The sequence below is a fragment of the Phaenicophaeus curvirostris genome, chromosome 3 (genome assembly GCF_032191515.1).
Source record: "Phaenicophaeus curvirostris isolate KB17595 chromosome 3, BPBGC_Pcur_1.0, whole genome shotgun sequence".
In the NCBI taxonomy this organism is placed as follows: Eukaryota; Metazoa; Chordata; class Aves; order Cuculiformes; family Cuculidae; genus Phaenicophaeus; species Phaenicophaeus curvirostris.
In genome coordinates, this window is record NC_091394.1 from 39,528,209 (window position 1) to 39,554,883 (window position 26,675).

Genomic DNA, 26,675 nt, shown 5'->3' on the forward strand with positions numbered 1-26,675 from the left:
CCCTTAAACATCCTTAAACACCTCCAGGGATGGGTCATCCACAGCTTCCCTCGGCAACCTGTTCCAGTGTCTCACCACTCTCATGGTGAAGAAGTTCTTCCTAATGTCTAGTCTAAATCTGCCCCTCTCCAGTTTATACCCATTCCCCCTTGTCCTATCACTGCAAGCCTTTATGAATAGTCCTTCTCCAGCTTTCTTGTAGGCTCCTTTCAGGTACTGGAAGGTCGCTGTAAGATCTCATTGGAGCCTTCTCTTCTCTAGGCTGAACAACCCCAACTCTCTCAGCCTGTCCTCATACGGAAGGTGCTCCAGCCCTCAGATCATCTTTGTAGCCCTCCTCTGGACCCATTTGAACAGCTCCATATCCTTCTTACACTGAGGATTCCAGAACTGGACACAATATTCCAGATGAGGTCTCACAAGAGAGGAATAGAGAGGCAGAATCACCTCCTTCGACCTGCTGGCCACGCTTCTTTTGATGCAGCCCAGGGTACGGTTTGCCTTCTAGGCTGTGAGTGCATGTTGCTGGCTCATGTTGAGCTTCTCATTGACCAGCACCCCCAAGTCCTTCTCGGCAGGGCAGCTCTCAATCTCATCATTCCCCCACTGTGTACTGAAAACGGGGATTGCCCTGACCCAGGTGCATGACCTTGCACTTGGCTTTGTTGAACCTCATGAGGTTCTCATGGGCCCACTTCTCCAGCCTGCCCAGGTCCGTCTGGATGACATCCCGTCCTTCCAGTGTGGCAACTACACCACTCAACTTTCTGGGGGTGCACTCGATCTCGCTGTCCGTATAATTGATGAAGATATTAAACAGCACTGGTCCCTGTACGGACCCCTGAGGGACACCACTTATCACAGGTGTCCATCTGACCTTCACACCATTGACCACTGCTCTTTGAATATGACCCTCCAACTAGTTTCTTGTCCACCGTACCATCCAACCATCAACTCCATATCTCTCCAGTTTAGAGGGGAGGATGTTGTGGGGGACCGGTCAAAGGCTTTACAGAAGTCTAGATAGATCACATCTGTCAGTTTACCTGTGTCCACTGCTCCGGTCACCCCATCCTAGAAAGCCACTAAGTTGGTCATACAGGATTTGTCCCTGGTGAAGCTGTGCTGGCTGCCATCCTCCATGTGCTTTAGCATGGCTTCTAGGAGGTTCTGTTCCATGATCTTCCCAGGCACAGAGGTGAGGCTGACAGGTTGGTACTTCCCAGCATTGTCTTTTCTGCACTTTTTAAAACTGGGAATGTTACCCTTCTTCCAGTCACCAAGGACTTCTCCTGATTGCCATGACTTTTCAAATATTATGGAGAGTGGCTTGGCAACCACATCTGCCAGTTCCCTCAGGACTCTAGGATGCATCTCATCAGGTCCCATAGACATACAAATGTTCAGGTTCCTCAGGTGGGCACGAACCCACCTGTTAAGTACTTCAGCCTTCTCCTCGTCTGTTGATACGTGATCACCATTCCCAACCATCAGTGGGGGTACGTTCTCCTTGACCTTCCTCTTTTCATTGACATACCTGTAGAAGCCTTTCTTGTTAGTCTTCACCTCCCTTGGCAAGTTTAGCTCCAGCTGCACTTTGGCCTTCTTGACCTCATCCCTACACAACCAGGCAGCATCCCTATACATGTCCCAGGATACCTGTCCCTGTTTGCACTGCCTGCGTAGTTCCCTCTTCTTTAGTTTAATCAGCAGGTTTCGACTCAGCCACACTGGTCTCTTCCCTTCCCTGCCTGATTTTCTACATGGAGGGACTGAGCACTCTTACACTTTTTTTTTTTTCTCTCTCCTTTTCATCCTTGAATATTTTCCAGCTCTGTTCTGCTCCCTTGTCTCAGAGGACCACGTCCCAGGGGATCCTACTGAGTAATGCCTTGAAGAGCTGGAAGCCTGAAATATAAGCAACTCATGTTCCAAGAGTGCGCCTAATCAAATTACTAAGAACAATATTCTCTGCTTTCCATTTACTGGGTCTTTTACCAACAGATTCTCCTGTTCCAGTATAGCTCGTTGTTTCAGGAAGTTTTTTTCAGCTATTCATACTCAAGTTTCTTCACCCACTGTAACCACAGATTTATTTTTTCTGTGGTACTGCACTGTCTAATAAGACATGGTAGCTCTCTTTGGACGTTCAAATGTTTTATAAATGTAATTTAGATTTATATGTATTTACTGTTCTACTGTGTCATATCCTGATGAGGGGAAGAGAAGACTTCCAGCCATTTCTTTAGGCTGGAGACAGTCTTGGAGACCCCTTCTTAAGCTTAGGTGTGAGCTTTGCTTTGACAGTGGTCTTTGTACCATTCACCCCTAAAAGAATCTGTTTCAGCTGTTCACTTGCCTGTAGTCTGCTTAAGAATTATTTAAGTTGGAAGAGAACTCGGAAAGTCACCTCATCTATTTCCCCCGCTTGAAATACGGCCAGCTTTAAGTCAGATACCACCTATATATCTTTATAGAGTTCTTACTTTTCCTTCTAAATCGTGTATTCTCCAGTTCATCGTTACTGATAGTGTATAATCAATTCTGTGTTGTAGAAACAGTCTCATTTGTGTCAGTAGGGAGCACTGAACACTTCTGAGTACTGTACATTTCTTCCTCTCTGCGGAAGAGGTTTATCATCATTTCCACTTTACACAAGCAGGCTGAATGGAAAACGGTGCTGTGGTTTCACAGTTTCTCATAGGGCAACAGTAATACAGCTGGCTCTCCAGATGGTTGCTTGGGTCAACAGATGGATGCCTGTGTTCCCTACAGCAGGGAATCACCCATTTTGATGGCTTGCTGCTTCTTTCTGGTAGTCTTGGGTGGTTTAGGGATTGGAAGGACCAGATATTTTGCTTGTTGGCACATCTGGCTCTTCTTTGACTTTGAGAGCAGTGAACCTATTTTGCAACTGTAAGCCCTTAGGTGGGGTGAGATCATTCCTTCTTGGTGTCAGAAGTCACCAGCTTCCATCCTTCTCTAGAGGTTTCACTTCCGTTGGTAGTGGAGGTTGACACTGCCAGCTTCTCTACTGCAGGGCTGGGGGGTGGAGGTAGGGGTGGCTGAGGCTCTTCAAACTGTTGAGTTGCAGAGAAAATTCTATCTCTCTCCTTTTCATCTTCTCTGATGCTGCACAGCCTGCTCACTTCCTCCTGTAACTCCTCCACCTGAAGGCACAACTCCTCCAACACAGCACAGTTCCCACAGAAGAGGACCCTATCTCTCTCCTAGCTTCAGAGAGAGACTCTGAGGAATCTCTGCAGTCTGAGACTTGGAAGGCTGCATCCAACCATCTGAAGCTCAGTCTGGGTGCAAACTTTGACCTAGCAGGGACAGCTGCTCTGACATCTAATAGATATCTTGTTCTACTTTGATAGCAACATTATGAAACATTAAATTGTTTACAAATTCTAGTGGCTAAGTCTCAGAAGTTACAAATTTTGTGAATTAAGCAACCAGAATTCAAGAAATTAACAAGCTTTGCCAATCACCTGCAACTTTGAAAGAAGGAGGAGTTGGTCCAGATGATTTCACACTTCTGTCAGAATCCTAATCCAAGATTTGCTGCAATAGCATTCTTCTATCCTGTGTGCTATCACCTGAGTACCAAATGCTTTATTCATTATCAAGCAGTGTTATTAAAACATCTTTTGTTTTGTCCAAAGATCGTTTGAAGTTTCAGTTTCTGCAGGTAAAGTTGAAGAGTTACGAGTCTATATGCACTAGCTTTTAAAACAGCAAGATTTTTACATGTCCTTGCTTCAGTGTTCCTTTCTACTTTCATTACAGAGTGCCTGGAATAACAATTGCTACAGACATCATCTGTGGTTTTCCAGGAGAGACAGATGAAGATTTTCAAGAAACAATGAAACTTGTAGAACAGTACAGGTTTCCAAGTTTGTTTATTAACCAATTTTACCCACGCCCAGGAACCCCAGCTGCAAAAATGCGTCAAGTTCCAGCTGCAGTGGTAAGATCCATTTTCTTGTGCCACTGTACACGGTGTGCTTGGAATGTCTTAAAATACATAAAGGGTGTACACGGAAATGTAGATTCTGTGTTAAAATATGCTACAATTCAATTAAAGGGTTGGGGGTTTTTGTATAAAAAGTGCTGTTCAGATTGTTAGGAATGATAAAATAGAAGTTGTATTGAAGTCATGTCTTCTTTCTATCAAGTTTTGGCTGAATGAGTACCAAGAACGGTAGCTGATGATTATGCATATTATTTTTTTTCCATTTTAAGACTTTTGTAACTCCAGTTATCTCAAGCTTATTGTGAATAATTATGCAAAGCATTAATAATAAGGTGATGATAATCTCTGATTTATTTGTCAAATATCAAATTTGCAGGTGACTTCTTCTAGACACTCCCTTATAAACTGCTTATAAACTCTGCTTCCTTCAGCCTGCATGTTAAAGGCCATTGATAACATTTAATCTTCCAATTTTCAGATGTTTTCTTTATTTCTTTCTAATTTTGAGTTAGAAGTGTAACCCTTCCTGACTACTAACATTCTTATCTCAAATTCCCATGAGGAAAATGGTCCTTTTTCTACCTCATATAGGAGATAGATTACTATTGACTGTATTTTGCTATTTATAAGGAGGAATAACAGCAATCACATCTGAAGGCATGGCTTGATTTATTTTTAAAAAATTGAATTTGTAATTTTTGTAAGCTGAATCTCAAAATGAGAAAGTGTACAAGACTAATGCTTGCACAATAATGCAACTCACTATTATCTTATTATTATGGGCATAAACAACATTTATATTTCTTTTCAGTGTAAGAATGAAAGTCAGCCAACAATGTAAATCAGTTTGAATAAAACATTTCTTTTAATTTATATATCCTGGTACACTAACATGAAGTCAAAACTGTGTATCAGTATTTGTATCCCTTCACTTACACATCTGAAAGCTAAACAAGTATTTCTGCTTACTCTCAGTATATACCACAAATTCCATGGTATGTGTCAGCTGCTGAAGACAAAACTATGTTGTATTTGCCTTCTTCAGTTTATTGTTTAGAGAAGTACAGCTTGAGCAGTGACTGCTCAATACTGAGTTTTCAAATATAGATAGCTGCTGTTGAAACAGTCCACTAAATGTAACCAACTCACACTGTTGAATTATTTTTATTAGCTTCAAATGCTTTTTACAAATTTTTGTAAATGAAAAAAAAAAGCAGAAATTTAATTTTTGGATGTTATGAGGCTTAAAAATCAAAACATTGATTTATGGTTTTGTTTTGCATTCTTTCATCCACAAGTTTTTAAGAGCACTATTTTCACAGGAGCTGCAAAGAGCTTAAGTTTATTTGCCCTCTTCTGTTTAACTGGGTGCCATGGGAAGACAATACGTGAAGAGCTAAATTATTAAAAGAACATTATCTGTTCTACGGTTAGGAGTATTACTTGGAAAATGTTAACGTCATTTTAACCCAGTTTTACATTCTTTCTTCTTATTTGTAGCACTAGTACTTATTGCATTCAGTGAATTAGAACCTTCAAGGAAGAGGTGTCTAATCTAGGGCTGATGAAAATCTGTAATTAATAGATTTTTTTTTTCCCATGGTCCTTCAAAAATCCTGTGTTATAAGATCTTTTTCTTTTATCTCTTTGTAGAAATAGAGAGTAACTTGTCAAACAGAGCAGGAAGAGCTTGTGCTAATCTGTTATATTTTATATTCACAGTGATTCAGTGATTCTGCCCAAGTGTCACAGCTGCAATAATAATGTATTTGTCTTGTCAGTTACCGTTAAGTTAGCTCATTATAGGAAGGCTGTATGACTTTTAGGAACAGTGTGTGGAGTATAAAGCATACAAACATTTAGTGCTTTCACATTTTTAGCAGATAGTTTTGATGGAAGTCGTAAATATAATTGCCTTTTTGTAGAAAAACTTCATTTGAGTTTATCCTCATAGCAAAAAAAAATTCAGTAGGTCAACATGGAATCTTCCCTTCACATAGATAATTTATCTTTGAAAGCCTTACAGGCACTGATATTCTTTGAAAAGGGCAGGTGACGTTAATCCAGATGGACAGTTCTGCCACCATAAATTCAGAAAAGACAGTTAAGACTGCAGCCATTTCTTATTTCTTCTGGAGAAAAAATGTCCATGGAGAATCAAATATCTGTCTAAATAGTCTCATCATTTCATAACCATCCATTAGATTAAGCTTACCATAAATGCTGTCTCCAGTTTAAAGTTAGAGCACAGTTAAGCAAAACTGGGCATGTTTTTTTTTTGTTGTTTGGGGTTTTTTATAAGCAATTTCAGTGATGCTGAGTCATGGACATGAAAAAATCAAGTCAAAACGTTGCTCAGAACTTAAATGCTACCTCAGATTTCTGCGGGATCTTTTGGCTTTTATCCCCATTTTATCCAGCTACTGCTAACTACATTGTTTCGGAGATGAGTCTAGAGTTATCTCCAGTGAGCTGTCTGTAGAAACTTCTCACTCTGATGTGTGTTAACTATGAAATGCTATTTTCTAGATGATAATGATTATTATTATTATAGTTCTGGATTTTTCCATTTCTTTATTGCATTCAGTCATAACAGTGATAGCGCTGATAACTTTATAACTCAAATTACAGATTCTAGTGAGACGAATGTTTTAAAAAGCAATTTAAGTGAACATATGTAGACATATCTGGTAGGGATTTTACATTTAGCTGTGTTGCAAAGGATCTGAATGCTTTGATTCTAAATGTAAAAGTTACTCGAAAAAAATGAACTAAAATTAAGGATCTGTAGCACTTCATGCTCTTGATTATTTTAAATTCTCTATCCTTTATTTTTTCAAGGTAGCTATTACTTATCTGAGGACTCCCGAGGAGGTTTCTCTCTCTGTCCTTGAGCTTGGGTCCATCACAATTTCTGAAAGCGTTAGGGGATGTTATCTTCTAAGGATCAGCTTGATTTTCTTCACATGGAATGTGAGGGAGTGGCCATTTTGAAAACAGGGACCATTGTAAGGTGCAGTTAGATTCATTTCTACTGAGCATAGGAGATGGCAGCTGTTTTGAGAGCAGTAATGTGACTGCAGCTTTATGATTACACTGTCCTCAACTGCAGTGTGGATTCCAATCTTTCTGTTATGTGCTTTCAATAGTGTAAGCAATTCAGTTTCAATTTTTGGTGTATCAGGTTGTTTTTTAAAAAGTATTATGATGTTTAGATAAAAGACTATTCACTTTCTTTTACAAACTCTTTCTATCTCTCATTCTATCTATCATCAAATAATTACCTTGCCCCCAACTAGCAAATTTTGTGTCTATCAGCTACTGAACCTTTCCTTTAATTCCTCTGAAGGTCATCTCCGTAATTTTTTCTCTCTGTATTAGTTGAATGAAACAGTATGCTTACTATACTAAGGTGAATAACCAAGTTGCAAACTGGTTACTCTTTGATCTCAAACATAATTTGCTTCCGGTACGTATGTACAGGATATTTTCGTTTGTGGTGTGTAGTGGGGAGTTACTGAAGGTTTACAGTACATGAAGGGAATGGCAGGCATGCCATGTCCATCGTGGACAAAGTGCCTACCCAGTCTCTGAAAGCTGTTTTCAACAGCCTTCATCCCAGGAAGTAGTGGCCCTAGGCTAGCGATTGCTTTTGGTTCAAGGACAGCCAGGCCTAGTTTCTGTTTCTTCTCTGTAGGAATGTGCCACAGCCATCCAACCGCACTGCAACCATAAAAACACCTATGCCATCCATCCACCCCTAAACATTGTGTCCAGGCAAAACTCCTTGAACCTAAAACTGCATCCATTTATATGCTGGACATTTTATCTGTTAAACACACCCATCATTATGAGGAAGAAAAAAAAAATCTTTGATCAGACATTGTATCCCCCTCCATTTAGTCAAACCATCACTTAGACATGTCACTATGTTTACCAGTTGTAGGACCAGTACACAATGCAGTAAGAGATATTTTTCCGTAAGGATAGCTTGATCCCATGTGCACCTTCTCAGTGTTGTCTGCCAGACAAGATGCATTAGGCCATTTCAGTGCCTTTATTCTATGATGGCTACTTATCTTTCTTAGTCTTCTTTGCTTTTCCTTCCCTCTAAGAGGGAAGGAAACATTCATGACTGAGTGATTGCAGGTCCTCTATATCTCTCTTCACCAATTAAAATTTTATAGGACACTAAAACAGATATTCTTTGGTACCAGGAGATACATTATGATGTTTAATTCCTCCTTTGCTGGGGGGGTATAGGTTTTGTAGTTCTGAATTTCCACACACAATCAGCTGCATCTTCTGTGGTAGCTCATGTGCACTTACCTATTTGAAATAAATACTTAGCTATGAGTCACCTGACTGATTGAGAAATATCCTGCATCAAGCAATATTAGCTGTCCTCTCCTTCAGCAATTTGTAACTCCAAGCAGCAAGGCAAGTAACTGAAATAGCATTGTTTGTGCAAGGGTCACCTTCTGCTCTCTTTACAACTCTAAAGGGAGTATAGCTGAAACTTGTGGTTGTACCATCAAAGAAAAGGCTAGTAAGCTCCTTGTTGAGCAGACAGTAGGGAAAGATGACAATGGAGGGCTGCTCTTGCCTTTGAGCAGGTGTTTCAGGCATGTGAGGGTAGTGATGTGGCACAATGTGCCTAGGGAATCCAGGGTTGGAGCTATGGCAAGGAAAGAATTAATCTGCTGTCTGGGATGGATTTAAGGAATAAGTTTAAAGAGCTTCATGTACTGTGAACCAATTTCACTGGTAAGCAAATGCAAGTGAGAGACTGCAACCTTGGATGTTGTTAATTGGTTAAATTAGATTTAAATACCCAGAAAGGAAAAAACTTTCTCCCTTATTTTCTAATACTCATAGGCAAGGAAGAATCAGTAATAATTCTTGCCTTAGCTTAACAGTGGCCAATCCAAAGATCAAACAACAGGAATATGTAGGGATATTCTTCTAAAATTAAGGAAGAGAGCAGTGGAGGTCAGGAAGTGGGAGAAAAAGAAAGAAGTGATTAGGAAAAGGAACAGTGAACAATGCTGATACTCTGGTCTATCGTAACAACCTTTGAGGTCCCTTGTTAAGTGCTGTGACTAAATGGCATTACATGCCCTGGGAATTAGATGTATGCATTATGATGACTGCTTTAGAGGTATCAAAGGTGCTTCGCCCCAGCACATGCAGTAATGCATGGTGTAAAATGCAGAATGTACTTTATGTGTAAGGGAAGCCAAGACTGATTAATGTCTGAGTGGAACTGCTGAACCTCTGTGTACTACACTTTGTTTTTTCAGCAGTACATTTCTATTTACTGCTTGCTACTCTGCCAGAATAAAGGCCTCAGTGAAGACTTTTACAGCAAGTTTGGGACCAGAGAGTTAAAAATGTGAAGGCTAGAGGGAGAGGTGGAAAGGAAATGTGAAGGAAAAATTGATATACAACCCTCCATATTTGTCACTAAACTGTTAAGTATTCCAAGTTAACCATATTTCCTTATGTTTTTTATTAAAACAACATGAGAGGTCCTGCAGAAAGCCTTATAAAACATTCAAGATAGCTATGATTTCTCTTATCTACAAACCCATTTATTCTCTGATGGGATTCACAATGATTGATATAGGTATTGATTAGTGGCAAATCAGTGATGTCTCATTGTGTTACTTTCTGGATGCTTAAAAATAGTTTTGCATATTTTCCTCTGTATTTTTCTAGGAACTATACAAACTGACTGATCTATGAAAGCCTGGTTCCTCCTTTTTCCCTGTTTTAAAGATGATCAAAACATTTGACTTCTTTTATGTTATAGCTTTAAATCTACCACAGTGTTCACCATACAGTGTGCAGCCAGAATTGTGGGTTTATGCGATGAGGGAGCTACTTACCTGTGAATAGGATTTTTGTGGTTAGACAAAGCTACTAAATAGAATTCTACAGATGTTTAAAGACAGTTTTATTTTAGAACTAGATTCAGCTCAATTTCTAACCACTTTAAGTTATTTGACCAGGTGCTGAAATGAAAATCTGTTTTTGTTGTTGTGGGAGACAGTTGAGGCTGTAGATTTTAAAATAGGTTGTACCCTTTTGGAAAGGTATAAATGCTCTGCCTGTGGAGGTGCTGAAAAATCCGTTCATAGCTGAGTCTGGAAAATGAGTTAAACTGCACAGTCACAGTTGGGCTGTGCGAAGTCAGACCCCTGAGAAGGGACAAGAATATTTTCACTCCAGCCTGGAGCCATGGCTCTTAAATCTTGTCACAGTGTACTTTAGACATCTTGTCGCATACAAGTCTTATGCTTTCAAGGAACATGACTATCTGGCTTGAGAAAGCAGTCAAAATTCAAAGCCAGGCTGGAAATACACTTGGGGAACCAAGTTGGTGTTCTACTTACTTGAATTTTGCTTTGTTTTTACAGCAGAAACTGATTGGAATGAAAATTACCAACTCCTTCCTCATAAGTTTTATACAAATTCGTTTTGAATTTGAGCCTCTTAAAGTAAACATACAGCTATGGGTGCAATCTAGGCCATGCTGTTAAGAAAAAAGAATTAATGGACACTGGAAAATAAAATGTGGAGAATGTTCAGGTGAAGGAAGAGGCAGAGTTCTTTCTGAACTTTACTGTCAAGCCTGAAATAGCTAGAGATTGCAAGGATGCTGAAAGTCAAATTTTGGGGGTCAATTTTGATCATCCAATATTAAAAAAATGCTTATAGGAAAGAGTAGTCCTATGAGTTTTGTACTGGCCATGAGCATTCATTACTCATCCTCCTTCCCCTGTGAGTCCATCTGGAAACCCTCATGGAATTCTGAGTTTTCAGTTGCAAGGAAGCTGAAATAGCATCAGTATTTTTGTGTACCACATACTTCTGCACTGACTAGAAGGGAAGGAAGTTACTATCTACAGATAAGGTGGAATAGTCTTTAATTTTAAGGGAGAAAACATTATTACCTGCAATAAAAATAGATATGTAATCAGCCTCTCTGGTAAATTCCTCCATTGACTATGAATTTTTTTCTCAGAGATAGTTAGAAGTCAAAAAATGGAAATGTAATTCAGTGTTTTAGTGGTGCCATGGAATTTTTTTGGGTTTTTGTTTTGTTTTGGGGTTTTTTGTAGGCTTTACTAGTGATTATGAATTGTGTACTCCTATCTGGTGTTTCAAGTTAGAATGTCACAGGAAGTTTAAAGACTGTTTTGTAAATTCACTTTTCTCTGATAAAGAATTGAAGTGAGGCAGAGAGAGAAACAAAAATTTCTCAAGCACCTTTTACTTATTAAGCTGTTGTTATTAGTGGAACCAAGCCACTGTTGTTGAAAGCAGATAACTATTTGTCCAACACATTTCTTTGGTCACTGGCATTCATTCACATGCTTACCTGTGGTTACCAGTGGAGCAGCAGCTATGAGGCCATCCCCGGCTATATGTCCCGATGTGGAGGATTAACATGTGGCTTTGAGATAGGTGCTTGGTCCTCAGAGGGACCTTTAGGTTCAAATGTAATTCTGAAGTCTTCATTTGCATATAGGAGTCACCACTCTCTTGGATGTGGTCTAATGCTGTTTGTCCATTGTTGATTCCAATGGCCTTGGGCAGATTAAACAGGCTGTTGTTGTTCTGACATTTAGTTATTGCAGATTCAGCATGAGTACGAGTCTTCAGAGCTTCATAGTCCTTGGAAAATTTTCATATGCTGCATTTTTAGTAGGTAATGTTACCATTTTTGAAAATGTATTTTTCTATAAATAAGAATTTCTACTTAAAATATGAGATAGACTAAACCATGACTATTTGTGTTGCCATAATCCTGAAGACAGAATCACTTTGATGTTTGCGATCATTTTCTAGATTAATATAAATAGTAAAGGGGCATAAAGTTTTGTATATTTCCTTCTGTCAGACAAAAGGACATTGCACAGGCTCATAAAACCTTTTTCTAAAATTTTTAGGAAAAAATCAGTAAGTATACAAAAGACTAAAGAGTATGCAAAATATGAATTATGAATGTATAGTTCTCTTGTTAATTGGAGTTGGAAAAAATGTCCACCATCCTGGAACATTGAGGTAAACTGCTGAATATAACACTTTGGACACAAAGTGACATTTTCCATGTACGAATCATATGTATGGACCAAGAATTATAAGAAAATAATTTCTTAAACCAAACTAAATAGTAAAGTAATACACATGTATCAATAGTTGAAGTAGAACCATAAGTCTATTTTAAGATAGTAATTCAGGTAGGCCAGGTCAAAAAGACTAGCTAATCCCCAAATGATTTTGTATGCTTCACTGTAGATGTCATTAGAAAGACAAGAATAGTATCAGTAGGAGTGAATTAGTGGTGGGAAGTTGAAAACTTGTCAGGCTTGTATTGTCACTTTTGCCCTTTCAGACCTTAGCAGGGCACAGACACAAGAGCAAAATGAACACCAGTTAGGATTTTATCAAGAAATCTGGCTGGGGCACAACATTTTTTTCAGGATCATTTCTAAGAGGGTGATGCACTGAATAACTCAAGGTCAAAGAGAACAGTTCACTGATTTCTAATGACTTCTTTAAAGGTTGTTTTGCAGAACAAAAATCAATCTGTAAACTTTGATAACGTGGCAGTTTCAGTGGCTTGGCTTACAGCCCTGTGGTGGCTATAGGTGCATAGATTTAAGGCTTTATGGATTGAATCTCCAAGCAAGGATTTTAAATGTACCTTGGTGGGAGTAATCACTACATCCCTCTCTGGTGGCTCGCCAAATAACTTTTCAGAGAATAAAGTTAGGCCAGTGAGTGTCTTTAGAAAGAGTGCTCCCGAATCCATTCTGTTTTATATAAGTTTGGAGTTTGGAACTACCCAAGACCTTTGTAGTTTTGAGATCACAGGTATAATGTGAAGGAAAAGACAGATATAGCTTAATTGTTATTCAGAAAACACATTACTGATGTTAGAGAATGCTGTAACACAAAATGTCATGCTGTTTCAGAAAAGAAAAGTCCAGTCTCATGGTTTTTGCTCTGGAACCTCTGTGCTTTTGGGGAAGTAAAATGTGAAAGTACTTGCAAAGCTGCTTCATTCTTCTTCTGAAGTCTGTCAAAGTCATAGTCAAATTCTACTTTGGCTCACTAAATAATGTAATTCATTAGATACCACACAAGCAGGTAATGTGGTTTTCCAGACTTGTTTGGAAGAAAAACAATGTTGCTATTGGTTGTTAGCATTCTCAAATATGTGAGGTGCTTTATAAACTCTAAGTTAAATGAAGTACCTGTGGCAAAATATAATTATATGTTAATTCTGAGCAGCAGTACATAAAAGAGAAATGAGGGACAAGATGGTAGGTGAGGGAAGAGAACTGAAATAAAGATATTCATCTGGTTGCCTTTCTATTCACTGTGACCATGAAGGAAAAGAAGACTGGGTAAGAGTATTGCAAGTTACCAAGAGTAACTTGGTTCAAGGAAATGTTCCGCGGTCACTTGACATAGGCTGCATCAAAATATGGCAAGCCTGAGTGAAGTACGGAAATAAGCTATGAGACTGATGCTGCTATGAGACTCCTAAGACACCTTTTCACTTTTGGCAGCCCTTGGACACTTCTTGCATGATTCCACCTTAAATTAGTTTTTCAAGTAACCTTTATAATAATAATTTTGATATCTCTGTTCAATTTTTATCAAATTACTCCAGATCCCTTTTGTAGTATTTTAAGCACTTTCACTGTGTACAACTGTACTACAAGGAAAGAAGTCATTGTAGGGTGGCAATGGAATTTAGGTTTTGCTACCTGATACTTTCATTTGAGTGGGGTTTTTTTTCCCATTGGAAGTAAAATAGGTGTTAATGGGGATTAAAGGGCAAAGTTTCCTCTGCTAAGGGAGATCTTTTTTTTGGCAAAGGCATGTTCGACTGCTCAGAAAGTCTATGCTGACAGAAACGTCTTTTTTTAATAACATTTTTTTCATTTTAAAGCCCCTTAGTAAGCAGGAAAACAAGTCCTGTTAGGTTTTACTTATAGTAATTTAGTAAATTGTTTATGACAGAAGGAAACTTGTCATAGTTAAACAAAATTTACTGTTCTTGTTTCAAGAGGGATGGTGAGAAAAAATTATTGTCTTGACTCTTCAGCGGTTGTAACTAAAACCACGACAATAGGTAGGGACCTCACAGAAGTGGTAATATTGATCTGATACCTTTAATGACTCAGAACTATCCAGCTGTCATAAATTTGTGCTAGAAACTAAAGTTATAGCTTTTATGTTTAAGTTGCTGTATCTGAACATATCACTGAAATAAAAATCATGTAAAGAAAGGAAATACATAGTTCCTTTTGCATAGTAAAAAATGAGTAAATTGTCCTATAGTTTCCAGAAGTTAAATAGTGCAGCCATGCAGCTGTGTAGTTAGTTACCAGCATTTTGGAAACATGAAGATATCCTACCAGTTTAGTTGGAAAACTACTTTCACAGTATGGCTATAATAAGGCAATGGTACAGACTACAAGCAAGGGGTTCTTATAGTTCATTTTCCAGCATGTAATGCTTTGCCTTCCCAAGCTGTGAGATAAGTCAGTGTCAGTTTTGATGTAACGAAACTTTGAACTTATTAGTGACTCATCCCTGCATTAAAGATGAAGGGCGTTTTTCTCCCCTCCCTGCCCCCCCTCCATAGGATGCAGCCGAGAGATTCTATTTAACATCTGCTGAAATCACTGAAAGCTCTTTCAGTAGGAGCTGGATTAAGCAGGTTTTGTCTTTGAACTTTGGTCTTAACAGAAGGAGGTTTTTCCCCTTTGCCTCGGCATTAAATAGCATACCACCTAGTAATTTTCCACAATCAAAGCAATGAGAGTATGAGCATCAAAAGAAATCGAAAAATAAGAAATTATTCTTCTTTAAACTGACTTCCTTTAAACCTAATCTGCTATAATGCATGACTGCGTGTACATGCTAGAATACTAGACAAGTCTTTGCAAGACTGGAGCCTAATCTTCAAGTTTTGTTATCTGTATTCTAAGACATTATTTGTGATGTATTGTGCAGAAATTAAACCAAATCTGAATTGTTTACACATTCCACTGATATCCCATAGATTACTGTTTATTATTTATTAAGGATATGTTCTTAACATAGTTAATATATATGTTAATTACTTCCTTAATCTGCATACACTGCTCTTCTTACCTACAGTTCCATTTACAAAGTGGGGAGAGAATGTGTTTGTACCTGCATACAGCTTTCTAAATCAGTAGTCTCTTTCTTCTCTTTTAACCTTACTAATACAGTATATTTATTAATATCACTTTTCAGAAAAAACAGAGAACAAAGGATCTGTCCCAGCTGTTTCATTCATACAATCCATATGATCACAAGGTAAGAAAAAATATACGTCTTACGTTTTATTGTTAAGAATAATTCCAAACTGGAGTGATAACTCTATTTCATATTTAATATGCAAAAATGAGAGGAAATTATAAAACTGAAAGTGCTAGGGTATTCATGTTGTTTAAATTATGCTATCATATAAATGTTTCTTTGTTTCTTCAAGCTAAGCTTGAAAAGCTGCATTTTCTGATTTGTGAAACCAATGACTCACATTAACCTCATAGAAGTATGATTTATAGACTGACACTAAATCCTGCAAAGTGACCATATGTGGTATCAGATTCCCCTCTTTATTACTCTCTGTTTAGAAACTGTGTTACCCTTGAGTATGTTGCTTAGCCTGTTTTGTCAATTAGGCCCTGAGATACATGATACTAATGAATTATCTATTGATTTTGAAAGCAACAGTAGAAGAGGCTGCTTTGCTAATACCCTGATGGTTGTCTGGGAGAAGAAGAAATACACATCATCGTTATAACTTGATCTTTGTTTGTAAGGTCTGGGAGCCCTGGTAAAAGTTGTTTATTATGTCCCATACTATAGGGTAAGAGAAGATCACTTCTTTAAAGACACTGCAGTGTGAAACAAAAAAAATAAAGTTGGCACGAGAAGATTATGAAGAACCAGGAGACAGAAATCACAGCATTTTTATGCTATAACTTTTTGTCATGAGGTTTTAGTAGAGATTGTGCAAAAGACAGCATTAATCAGCAGACTGAAGGAGAGTTAAGTAGATTTGTAAATATTTTCAGGGAGTTCTTGGATGCACCTTGGATGCATCTGTGGGCATGCTTTTTTAAAAAAAATTGTCGGCAGTGTGATATCACTCTTTGCTGCTTCTGTTTTGCAAAATGCATGTGATTATGTAAATATCTTTTTTTTTTCAAAAAAAAAAGAAAGATTTGAAACTTCTTTTGTTTAGACATTACAAAGGAAAGTTCTGATCCCTGGCCCTTCTTTTCCTGGCCATGCACCACATAGCAATACATTGGAAAAGTTAGCTAGATTTTATATTTGGAGGAAGAAGGTAGCAGAAGTGTGTCTGTATGTGCACGTTTCTGTATGCATGAACATATGCATGTATGTGTAAATATAGATATGTCTATAAGAGAGAAATACATTGTGTAAATATTAATGGATTAAGTTTATCAGGTAGGCTGTTGCTATGAGAGTTCTGTAACTCCCAACAACATGAAAATTTATGGTTTCAGAAAAAAAACATTGTCAAAAAGTAGGTGTATTCTATAATTTTAATAATTATATACAATTTTAAGCTAAATCCATTACTTCAAATTTTTTTTTTATTGGTAGACTTGCATTATTTACAAGGATTGGTGAAGTAGATACTAAGGGTCAGTGAAAACTGGGAAACATGAAGAATAAAGGGAATTAGTGTGACAAGACTTTGAATGGGATCATTGCTTTTTTAAGTTGAAACATTTCAAGGTATATGTAATAGTAAGTCAATTAAGATCTAATAAGGCGAAGCAACTGATGAACCAGAAGCATTGATATTCCTCTCTATGTCTAAAGTCTTCTGTGCCAAACAGTTTTTATTCATAGTTAAAGGAGATTCCATTTTTCTTTTATTAGCACTTTTAATGGAGCTTGGCCATTTGTAACTCCTGCTGCCTTCCTGCTCATATTCTCTGTGGCATTATATCAAAGTATCCTCAAACGGTTTTGGCTTCAGTTGTGAAGACTTGTGCACTCTTTACAAATTAGTCATCAGGCAATGCGGAATTCAATATAAATGCTTAGATACATTCCTTTTTGATCATTGTTTTAGGACTTTTAATAAATTATTAAAAGTAGCACAATTGTTTGAGTGATTTTTGAAGCTCCGCTCTTTTGCTGCTTCCAAGCACATTTTGCTTATATATCAGAGAGTAAAAGCGGCAAAAAAGGACAAGTGAAAGTTTATTAAAAAGATGGTCTTCCCTTATTTTCCATTTAACAGTGAAGTTTTTCCTTTTGCTGACTACTGCTTATTTGTAGTGGCTGTGAATGTTCTCCCTCTGTACTCGGCACTGGTGAGACCGCTCCTCAAATACTGTGCTCAGTTCTGGGCCCCTCACCACAAGAAGAATGTTGAGGCTCTGGAGCGAGTCCAGAGAAGAGCAACAAAGCTGGTGAAGGGGCTGGAGAACAAGTCTTACAAGGAGCGGCTGAGGGAGCTGGGGTTGTTTAGCCTGGAGAAGAGGAGGCTGAGGGGAGACCTCATTGCTCTCTACAACTACCTGAAAGGACGTTGTAGAGAGGAGGGAGCTGGCCTCTTCTCCCAAGTGACAGGGGACAGGACAAGAGGGAATGGCCTCAAGCTCTGCCAGGGGAGATTTAGGCTGGATATTAGGAAAAAATTTTTCACAAAAAGGGTCATTGGGCACTGGAACAGGCTGCCCAGGGAGGTGGTTGAGTCACCTTCCCTGGAGGTGTTTAAGGCACAGGTGGATGAGGTGCTAAGGGGCATGGTTTAGTGTTTGATAGGAATGGTTGGACTTGATGATCCGGTGGGTCTCTTCCAACCTGGTCATTCTATGATTCTATGAATGAATTAATTGCAGATTTCCTGCTCTGTGCTTTTAATTGCCACCTCAGCTGCCAATTTCAAAATTGTTGCAGTCTGGGGGAGGGACTTCTATTTTAATGTTAAATCTAACACTACTCAACGTTAGTTGAAAGTATAGTTATTTCAAGTGGAGGGCTGTATTGCTTTTACACTGGTTCTGTTTTGTCTAATTTACATGGCCAAAGGGTTGGTTTAGGGTGGTGGGTTTTTGCTATTTGTAGATTATTTTCAGTAAGTGTAAAAAGGAGATTTTGTGATGACTTTGTGAAAGTGTTTGTGATGCAGGATCATGGCATGAATGACTTGAAATACTGGCTTTCAGAATTCTTAGTTGATTGATAAAAAGTTTTTTTTCTGAGAACCTGAAGTAGAAAAGAGATAACCTTTAGGGATAAGTTGAAGCTCGGTAGTTATAGTTAAAACAGATGTACAAAGGAAGCTCATAAACTACAGTGGCTGCAACGGGACTGTCTGTGGAAATTTGATAGTACTTCATCCTTTTGTGATAGGATATCATGTAGAAAAGAGAAAAACTAATCAAAAAATGTTCATTCTTCCAAGATGCTACTTCATTCACTAAACCAGAGAGTTATTTATTCATGGAGCAACTACACTAATGTTGCTATCCTTATTACTATTCCTGTCTGGTCAGGAGACGACCTAGTAGCTATTAGTAGTAGCTATTCCTGGAAATTTCACCATGATATGTATTTGTCTATCTAATGCGTTTACTGCAGCCTGATAGACATTCTAGATGTCTATAGTTCTGCATTCCCAGGTAAAAAGTCAGCTCTTTTATGGAGGTGGAAAGCAGGGATTTCCTTTACCTTCCACTTCCAGGTGCAGAGTTTTATCCGGTGAGGCCTTAATTCAGCAGCAGAAGGGGCACTGCTTTTAAATTCTTCTGTGCAAAAGGGGTGGAAAAGTGGAACATTCTGGCTCTGCTGATAGCAGAGGACAGTAGTTAAGCTCCTTTGTTCTTTAATGCCTAAATATGTACAGTTTACCATCTAGTTGCCCTTCTCATTGTTCAGATAAAGCCATAAAACTGCAAATCTCAAAAATTGCCCTTTACTTGTATATTTATCCTATTCAGGGCATTTGATCCTATTTTCTTTCACCTGATGTCACCATAATGGTTGCAGAGCCTCCAACTATGGAACCTGTGAGTCTTTCAGATACCATGCCTCTGAAAAAAAGCTCATTGTAGTGTCTGTCTTGAATGCCTGGCAAATATATTGAATTCTTGATGTCAGATGCATATAAAAAGCTCACTGTTCTCAGATTATTTTTTTGTTGTTGTTAAATAAATAGCTTCTAAAATTCATTCTTTCCAAAACTAAATAATTATTTAGGAAATGCTAAGATATATCTTGATTGTGAAAAGCCATTCCAGATGGGTGTTTGATTGCCATTTGTTCAAACTTATTTTGGTTAACAAGTGTAAAAATACATAGAACTATTTGTAGACGAAGCCATTCCTTGTTCTGAAATACTTTTTCCTCTGTCTGTGCAGAGTAGGAGTATGTATAGTCTGGCTTTCTTGAGAGTCAAGTTCTGACTGATGTTTAACTTTTCTCTAGTTAGCAATAAAACAGCTCTTCCAATTACATGTGCAGTTTATCTTATTCTAGAAGCATGAGAAAAATAAGATAAAAGTTACATCTCTCATAAAGCTGTATCAACAACAGTTTTAGTGATTTAAAATTAAGAAGAAGATATTTGTGGAGCACTCTTTTTACCCTTAGCTATAATCTGGCCAGTTTTCTACCTGCTCATTAAATGAAAGATTGTGTTTGCACACTGGTAATTTCTGCTGAATCTTTTTCATACGTACACTGTAAGGTTCCACACCACATTCTGTCTGCAGTGGATGTTTAACTCCCATAGTATCTTTCTCCCAAATGAAGTTTGCCCTTTAGAACTTGTTACCCAGTTTGTTGAAAGCTATGAAGGCAGTTGTTATAGCAGGTTACCTGGTCAAAACAACAGGTTTGAGAAGCTTAATATGAGTTTCAGGATCCAATATGCAATAAGTGTCCAAATTCAGCAGCACAAAGCCCTAGTTTCTTTTCTTCTTTTTGTCTGATGAGTTAAGTATTCAGTCTAGCCCTGGAGGAGTTGTTTAAAACTATAATCCTCAATTTTTGCTGTGCAAAAGAATGTTTTTACATATAGTAAACACAGTATAGCAGAGCTGCTGTTCATTTTGCTGCTCTGCCTTGAGGGGAGAGCCAGAGAGAGAGAGACACCTTAGGGCACGTCCATACATGCCTCTGGCAGCATCGTGCTGTTACAGTGAGAAATCCTGTGAGTTGTGCTTAAAACTCAGCTTTGAATTCCTTTCTGCCTTTTGCAACCTGAATCTCTTGCTCAAGGATAGGGCATGATCTATGAAAAAATAAGGTCATGTCTTACAGTGTTAGTGATTTGTTTTAGCGAATGCTGTGTCCAGCCAAGTAAGAAATAAAGTCAATGTTATGTGAATTGAAAATTTTTTGAGAGATTTTTTTCCCAAGCTGGAAGCGTTCAAGATGAAAAACATAAATTACAATTTCAAAGTGTGCTCTAATTGATGCAGTATCACTGAAACAGTTATAAAAGCTTTAAGACGCATGCTTTAAAATATTACTTATTAATGTGTTCTGGAACTGTTAAAGCACTCAAAAAACTAAAATCCTATAGACAATGCCTGTGTGATTGGTGAGATATGGACCATTATATCAAGATACATGATTAAGTGACAAAAGCTTTTTTTTTTTTTTTTTTGGCTAGCTCTTAGCCCAGTGAACAATTTTGAGAGGCAAAGGAGTGATGTCCTGTATTCCACTGCCTTTGATAAAGGTAGATGTGTGCATAACTGTTTCAAGGAAGATTAATAACAAGATGTATGCCTATCCTTAAAGTTAAGGTGCTAATGGCGCCTGTCGCTTACGGACTTAGCACGATAATTGTTTTCAACCAATTATTTCAATAATGCACAGACTCTTACTGCAATTTTTAATGGAAAATAAATAAACTAATGCCAGGATTCTTAAATTTCGGTTGCAGGGCACGTATTTCTTCTGCTGGGTTCTGTAACTTCTCTGGAGATTTTGAGGCATTTGTAAATAAAACAAACAAACAAACAAACCCAAAACCTATACTACTAGACAGAAGCTGTAAGTAACGAGAAGGTAAAACTGTATTTTCATAATGAAGCGGACATGAGCCACTAGCAAACAGGTAGATCTTTTTTGGCACTACCTGTCGAGGCTTATCTGTGTGATCTAACTCGTTTTCGTTGCCAATAACATAAAGTATCCAAAAGCAAGAGAAAAGTCCTGGGTAAGGGGTAAGGAGTTAGAGTCAGTTGGCTTCTCGTAGCAAAATCTGTCAAGTCCTGCACTCCTTCCAGTGCCTGGGCTGGCGCTCATTGCCTCTGGGGACTGTAGGCTCTGGCAGGGCAGTGGAGGATGTGGTACTGGCACCAAGAACCAGTGAAACCATCTTCACCATGGTGAGGATTGCTTAGTTAAACAGCAGAAACAAGGAGATTGGAAGTTAAGCACTTCTGTTGGGACCAGTTTTTCTACTAGTGAGCTGCTTTCTTTCCTTTTTCTCCCATGTTCAGGGAAGCTGGAACTTCTGTGGATCCTTTACATATATTCTTGTTATTTTTCCTAAGGATAGTAATATTTCTCAGCTATTAACTGTTTTGTAAGATGTGTGTGTGCACTGCAAGTGCCATGAATGTGTAGGTTTTACTTTTGAAGCAGAAAAAAAAGAAAGTAGTTCAAGATACTGTCTCAGCCTTCATATTTTTTGGGTAATGACTTGGGTATATGATTCTGGAAAATAACAAAAATCCTTTTAACCTGCTTTCCATTTATTCCAGAAACAGCATTGTACTAAATCATAAGGCGGCTGTGAGGTTGCTGTGCCTGTGATATAAGCCATAGTCTGAATTTCCTAAAGCAGGTGCTTTGAATTGTTCTTCCTTAAGATGAAAAAATTTCTAGGTTATTGCTGAAAAGAGACAGAGCCTTTTGCTATCTCCTTCCTTAAAATAGATTTCAGGTTTAATTTAATAGCTGAGATGTCAGATATGACCACATTTTATGGAAATATTCTTATTGTAACCTACATCCATTCTTCTTTTTTCCCTTCCTTCGTGTTCAGAACTGCTTTTTGGAGGAGGTTACATAAAACTGTTTTGTGCTCTTGATAGGATGTGAGGCTTCAAAGAAGACTACTGAAAGAGAAAAGCAATTTCTATTTGGAAGAGCAATGCAGTGGCCTTCTGCTAATGGCACACTTGAACATTACTTGATGATAGCAAAGATAATCTAATGGCCTGAAAAGCTTCTGCTTTTTCTTGACTTAACTCTTAGCTGCATTGAAGTTTATGCCATCTGTAACACAGAATGAGCTAATATATAGCCAGTTTATAAACAGCTGTTCAAATACCAGCAATAGTTCCAGGGTTTTGTAGAGAATAGGCGAATAAACAAGGAAAGCAATGCAACGAAAGAGCTTGCTTCTCTGTTGAATAAGCTGTATAGAAAAAGATATATCTGCTCTGTCTTAATTCTGCAGCTGAAATATTGGGATAAAAGAAGTACAATCTTATTTGGAGTGTACATGGGGAGGGGTGGACGCCAAACACAACAAACAACCCAATTCATGAATCGGTTGCTGTAACACCAATAGTTTGTTTATTGGTTTTGTTTTACAAAAAAACCCTAAAATGTAACAGGTAGAGTATATATGCTTAATGCTTTGGTTAAAACTGTTTTCAATGCTGGTGACTTTTGCTATAATTTGGTAAAGCATCTAACCCTGTCTGATGCTAACTGAATTTTTTGGGATCATTACCCTAATTATCAACTAGAAGGGAAGCTTTTCCTTTTAAAATGATCTTTCTAGCATCTTTTAGCAATAGTCTGTCGAATCATGTTTGCTTCTATAAAAAAGGTAATGCTGTGTGATGATGTATGAGCTTAGATGGTTAATGATGTTTCACATGTACCAATGTATTATTGAAATGTCTTAATTAAAGATCTTAAGAACAGTTTTAAGAAATTAGCTGATGAAATCCACATATATCCCTCCCCCTTCATGTAAAACCAACTATACATTTTTTCAGTTAGATAATTGTGCAAATAGTGGTCGTTTACTTCAGTTTTTCTTCCTGGTACAGCATGCAAATGCTACCTGGTATAGCAAATTGCCTCAAATTAGTATTTTCTACCTCCAAACCATTAGTGAAATATAATTTCAATATAGAGAGACAAGTTTTATGGGGATATTAAATATCTGTCATATGAACTCAAGTAAAACAAATTGTTTGAGGTGTATTACTCCTCTTGTTGTTTTCAAGAGAAAGGCATTACCTTTTGCTGCGTGTGTTGTATTGCTTGTGTACTTTGTCCATCATTACTGTGGTACTGACACGAAAGTCTGAACCTCCCCTGGTGCAGCTTGAGGCCTGTCTTCTCACTGAAGAGCAATAGTTGGTTTCTCTCATGAAATTGTTCGAGTTTTTCTGTGTAGTTGAATTAATTTGACTTGTTATTTAAAGTTCTGGATGTTAACCAAGTTGCCAGCAATGCTTTTATTACTTTCATCTTCTGGTACCCAATCTTGGGTAAGATTTTTACTATATTTTAGGGAGTGATCATATTCCATTTACTTTTCTTTTTCCTCATTCCTATTTAAAAGCTTGTTTTAATGACCCTTTGATATAAAGCCTTAAAACGGGAGTGTATTTTCTGGCTTTGTGTCTGATAATAAGAGTATGGAAGAGTCAATCTCTTTATCTTGTCTTAATACTCTTCTTCACAGCCATACACATGCACAGAGAAACCCATCAACAACAAAAGTTTTTATTTTATATTAATTCCAAGTATCATCCAGAAACAGTCTGGTTTTTCAAGCATCATGTTTCTCCCAGTTTGTAAAAATGTCAACACTGACTACATTTTCTGCTGGAACACTCTTGGAACTAGAAATGCTCCCTTTTCTTTTTATTTTGTTATAATTTCATCTGTGTACTATATCCCACTTAAAATAGTCTGGAAAGGTTAGCTATCATACAGTTGAAAAGACAAGTCTAAGTAAAGTGTCTGAGTAAAACTATAGACAGAATTTGGACTTAAGATTTTCCTACACAGGAAGCTTGTTCTGCTGTCTATCAGCAGAACACATACTCACAACTCTCATCATGAGCTCAAGTGCTCTGCTTTGAAGGGAAGCTGAAGTAGGAGTCTCAGAATCTGCTGGCAAACGATGTGGATTTTGCATAGTTAATTCAGGGGATCATCACCTGCAGCAAAACATCTGTCTTAGCTGCATGTGAAATTTAGAGTTCTTGCAAATGTATTCTCAGTGGTCTTGCACTATTTGCCTGTGTCTGAGGGAAGGGCTCATGGTCTTAGGGGAGAGAAGGTGTTTGTATTCAGATGTAACTAGAAAAGCATCCTATGGTTTTAACAGTTGCTCATCCTTTTCAAGAATTGTGGGATGAGCACTGAAGGAAGTTAGTGCTCTAGTGATTTAGCATGCGTACTTGCAAATACAATTAGCAATGTTCAGTTAAATTACCCAGATACCTAGTATGCTCTACTCATGTAAATAAGGATAGCCTTAAAAGACTTCCAAACCTAGTTCAGGTGTGGAGGCTCAGAGTCAGTAGACCTTGAGTTCACTCTGCAGTGTAGACATACCATGGAGGTTTAGGTCCCAATCCAGAGCAAAAGAAAGCATCTAAAACACATGATTTGATTTCAGCTGTACTTGAGTGTTAGTGTAGGAGGTGCTAGAAGGCACAGAAGTACTGGTGCTGTCAGTAGGAAGAGAGGTACAAACCTGGATTTTGTTATGAATGCACATTAACAGAGCATATTTCCTTCCCTAAATATTATATACTCTTCATATTGTTTTTCCTCTGTATTATGGTATTTTATGAACATAAAATAGTTTTCATCCAAAAGACTGTATCCATCCAAATGTGGATAAAATAAATTATCCATCCTTCCATGCAATTTTTGAGAGAAAGGCTCTAGCTTGAGAGACTTGTATGGCAGCCATCTTCTTTGGAATTTACTATATAATTTCAAATTCTGGCAAGATTCCAATGTCAAGAAAAATCATCTTTCCAAGCTTCTTCCTGTGATTCTAGAGACTGCCTCTATTTGATTTGCAGTGTCTGAAATATAAGAGGCTTGTGAAGCCAATGGTGAATTTCAGGTTTGGTATCTCATGGTCCATCAGGATAAAAATGGGGAGTTTATGTCTCCTTAAAGGAACAAGAGCATTACAATTCCTTTGTGATAAATGTGTCATTTTCTAATATCACTGAAAGCAACTAAGAGGTTGAACTTTAAAGATGGCATTTTAGTTCATATAAATGCTGCTTAAGGTCATGTATGTTTTTTTCTTTCACCCTTTCCTCATAATCATGATAGTCATATCTAGTCATTGAGCCTTACAGAAAAGAGAAGATGGGTTTGCAAGTAGTTGACAGAAGTCTTTGAAACATAGCATGAGATAATTTTTTTTCCAAAGTATACTTCTGCGAAATTATAATATATATATGTAGCACACATAAGAGAAGTGTTGTGATAAAACATTTCAGGTTGCAAATACAAGCAGTCATGCTGACAAATGCTTTTTTTTCATACTATTGTGTTTTTTTCAGGGAAGAGTACCTATTTATTCTTAATGCTGCTGATTTTCACATCTCCTTTAATATTGCTGACATCATTTATGAGGCATGTGTATGGCAAATTGTGCTCCTTCATGCCTTTTATTTTTACAAGCTTGTTTTTTTATATGAAGGGCCTGCTTGGTACAAAACCATACAAGACTTAAACATCACTGTTTTACATTGCAAATGCCAACCTTGTTTTCCATAGAACATTTGCAGAAAATGTGTAATATAAAGCTAAAAATATGAACCATTTGTAAGTTTTGTATGGGAACAGACATTAAATACCAATTCTTGTGTAAGACAGACAGTGGCAGCTGCTTTGTTAATCTATGGCGCAATCCCATGTTAAATCAAATGGCAAGTGAACAGTTTGACAGATACTGTCATCAGTGCAAACATTATTAAACTCAGTAAAGAGCTTGCTTTTAATTTTTTTATTTAAAGTACATCTATTTGGTTTGCAGAGCCTTTCTCAGACAGAAACTGCAGCAGCAAGTACTACTTCTCCAGGTTTTTTGCCTAACAAAACCTCATGTGTTTCTGGCCGTTCCTCAGGGGCAGTGCCGCGATGTTTATGGCTTCTCCTGCGCATTACATGTTAGGGTCTGTGACCAGAAATTCCATTTGAGAGCACATCACTCTGTATAGCACTCAGTGGTCTTTTCATTTTGATTGATGGCTCTGGTTTTGCACCATCTGGCTTCTGATAGGCTGCATTAATCATATTCTGAACGAAAAAAATTTAGACAGGACTTTTTAATAAGTACATGTATATGGAAAAGAAGAGTGCACATACGTATGTGTTTGTGTATTTAATTCCTATAGGTTCCAGTGATACAAAAGAGAGCAACAGTCCTGTCATACAGTTTGTGTTGGGAGTGCCTGTAATGCAATTTTACTCTTACTATTTTAATTTTAATGTATTTTGCCTTCTATTGGGAACAATGCACTTGTCTAAAGTATTTGAGTTGTATCTCAGCTGGTTTAATTAAATCTTAATTTCTCTTTCTTTTGCCTTGAGGATATGCCAAAGTTCCCTGCTTCTTTGT

The 26,675-nt window shown here is 37.7% G+C and overlaps 1 protein-coding gene across 3 annotated transcripts in view; it reads left to right on the plus strand.

The window, feature by feature from the left end:
- The window catches only part of CDKAL1 (CDK5 regulatory subunit associated protein 1 like 1), a 409,759-nt gene that overhangs the window by 287,502 nt on the left and 95,582 nt on the right, over window positions 1-26,675 (plus strand). For all 3 annotated transcript variants that reach the window (XM_069853739.1, XM_069853740.1, XM_069853741.1), the window contains 2 exons: window positions 3,793-3,973; window positions 15,290-15,352. In XM_069853739.1, the coding sequence (XP_069709840.1) occupies window positions 3,793-3,973; window positions 15,290-15,352 (244 nt within the window). The remainder of the gene's footprint in view (window positions 1-3,792; window positions 3,974-15,289; window positions 15,353-26,675) is intronic.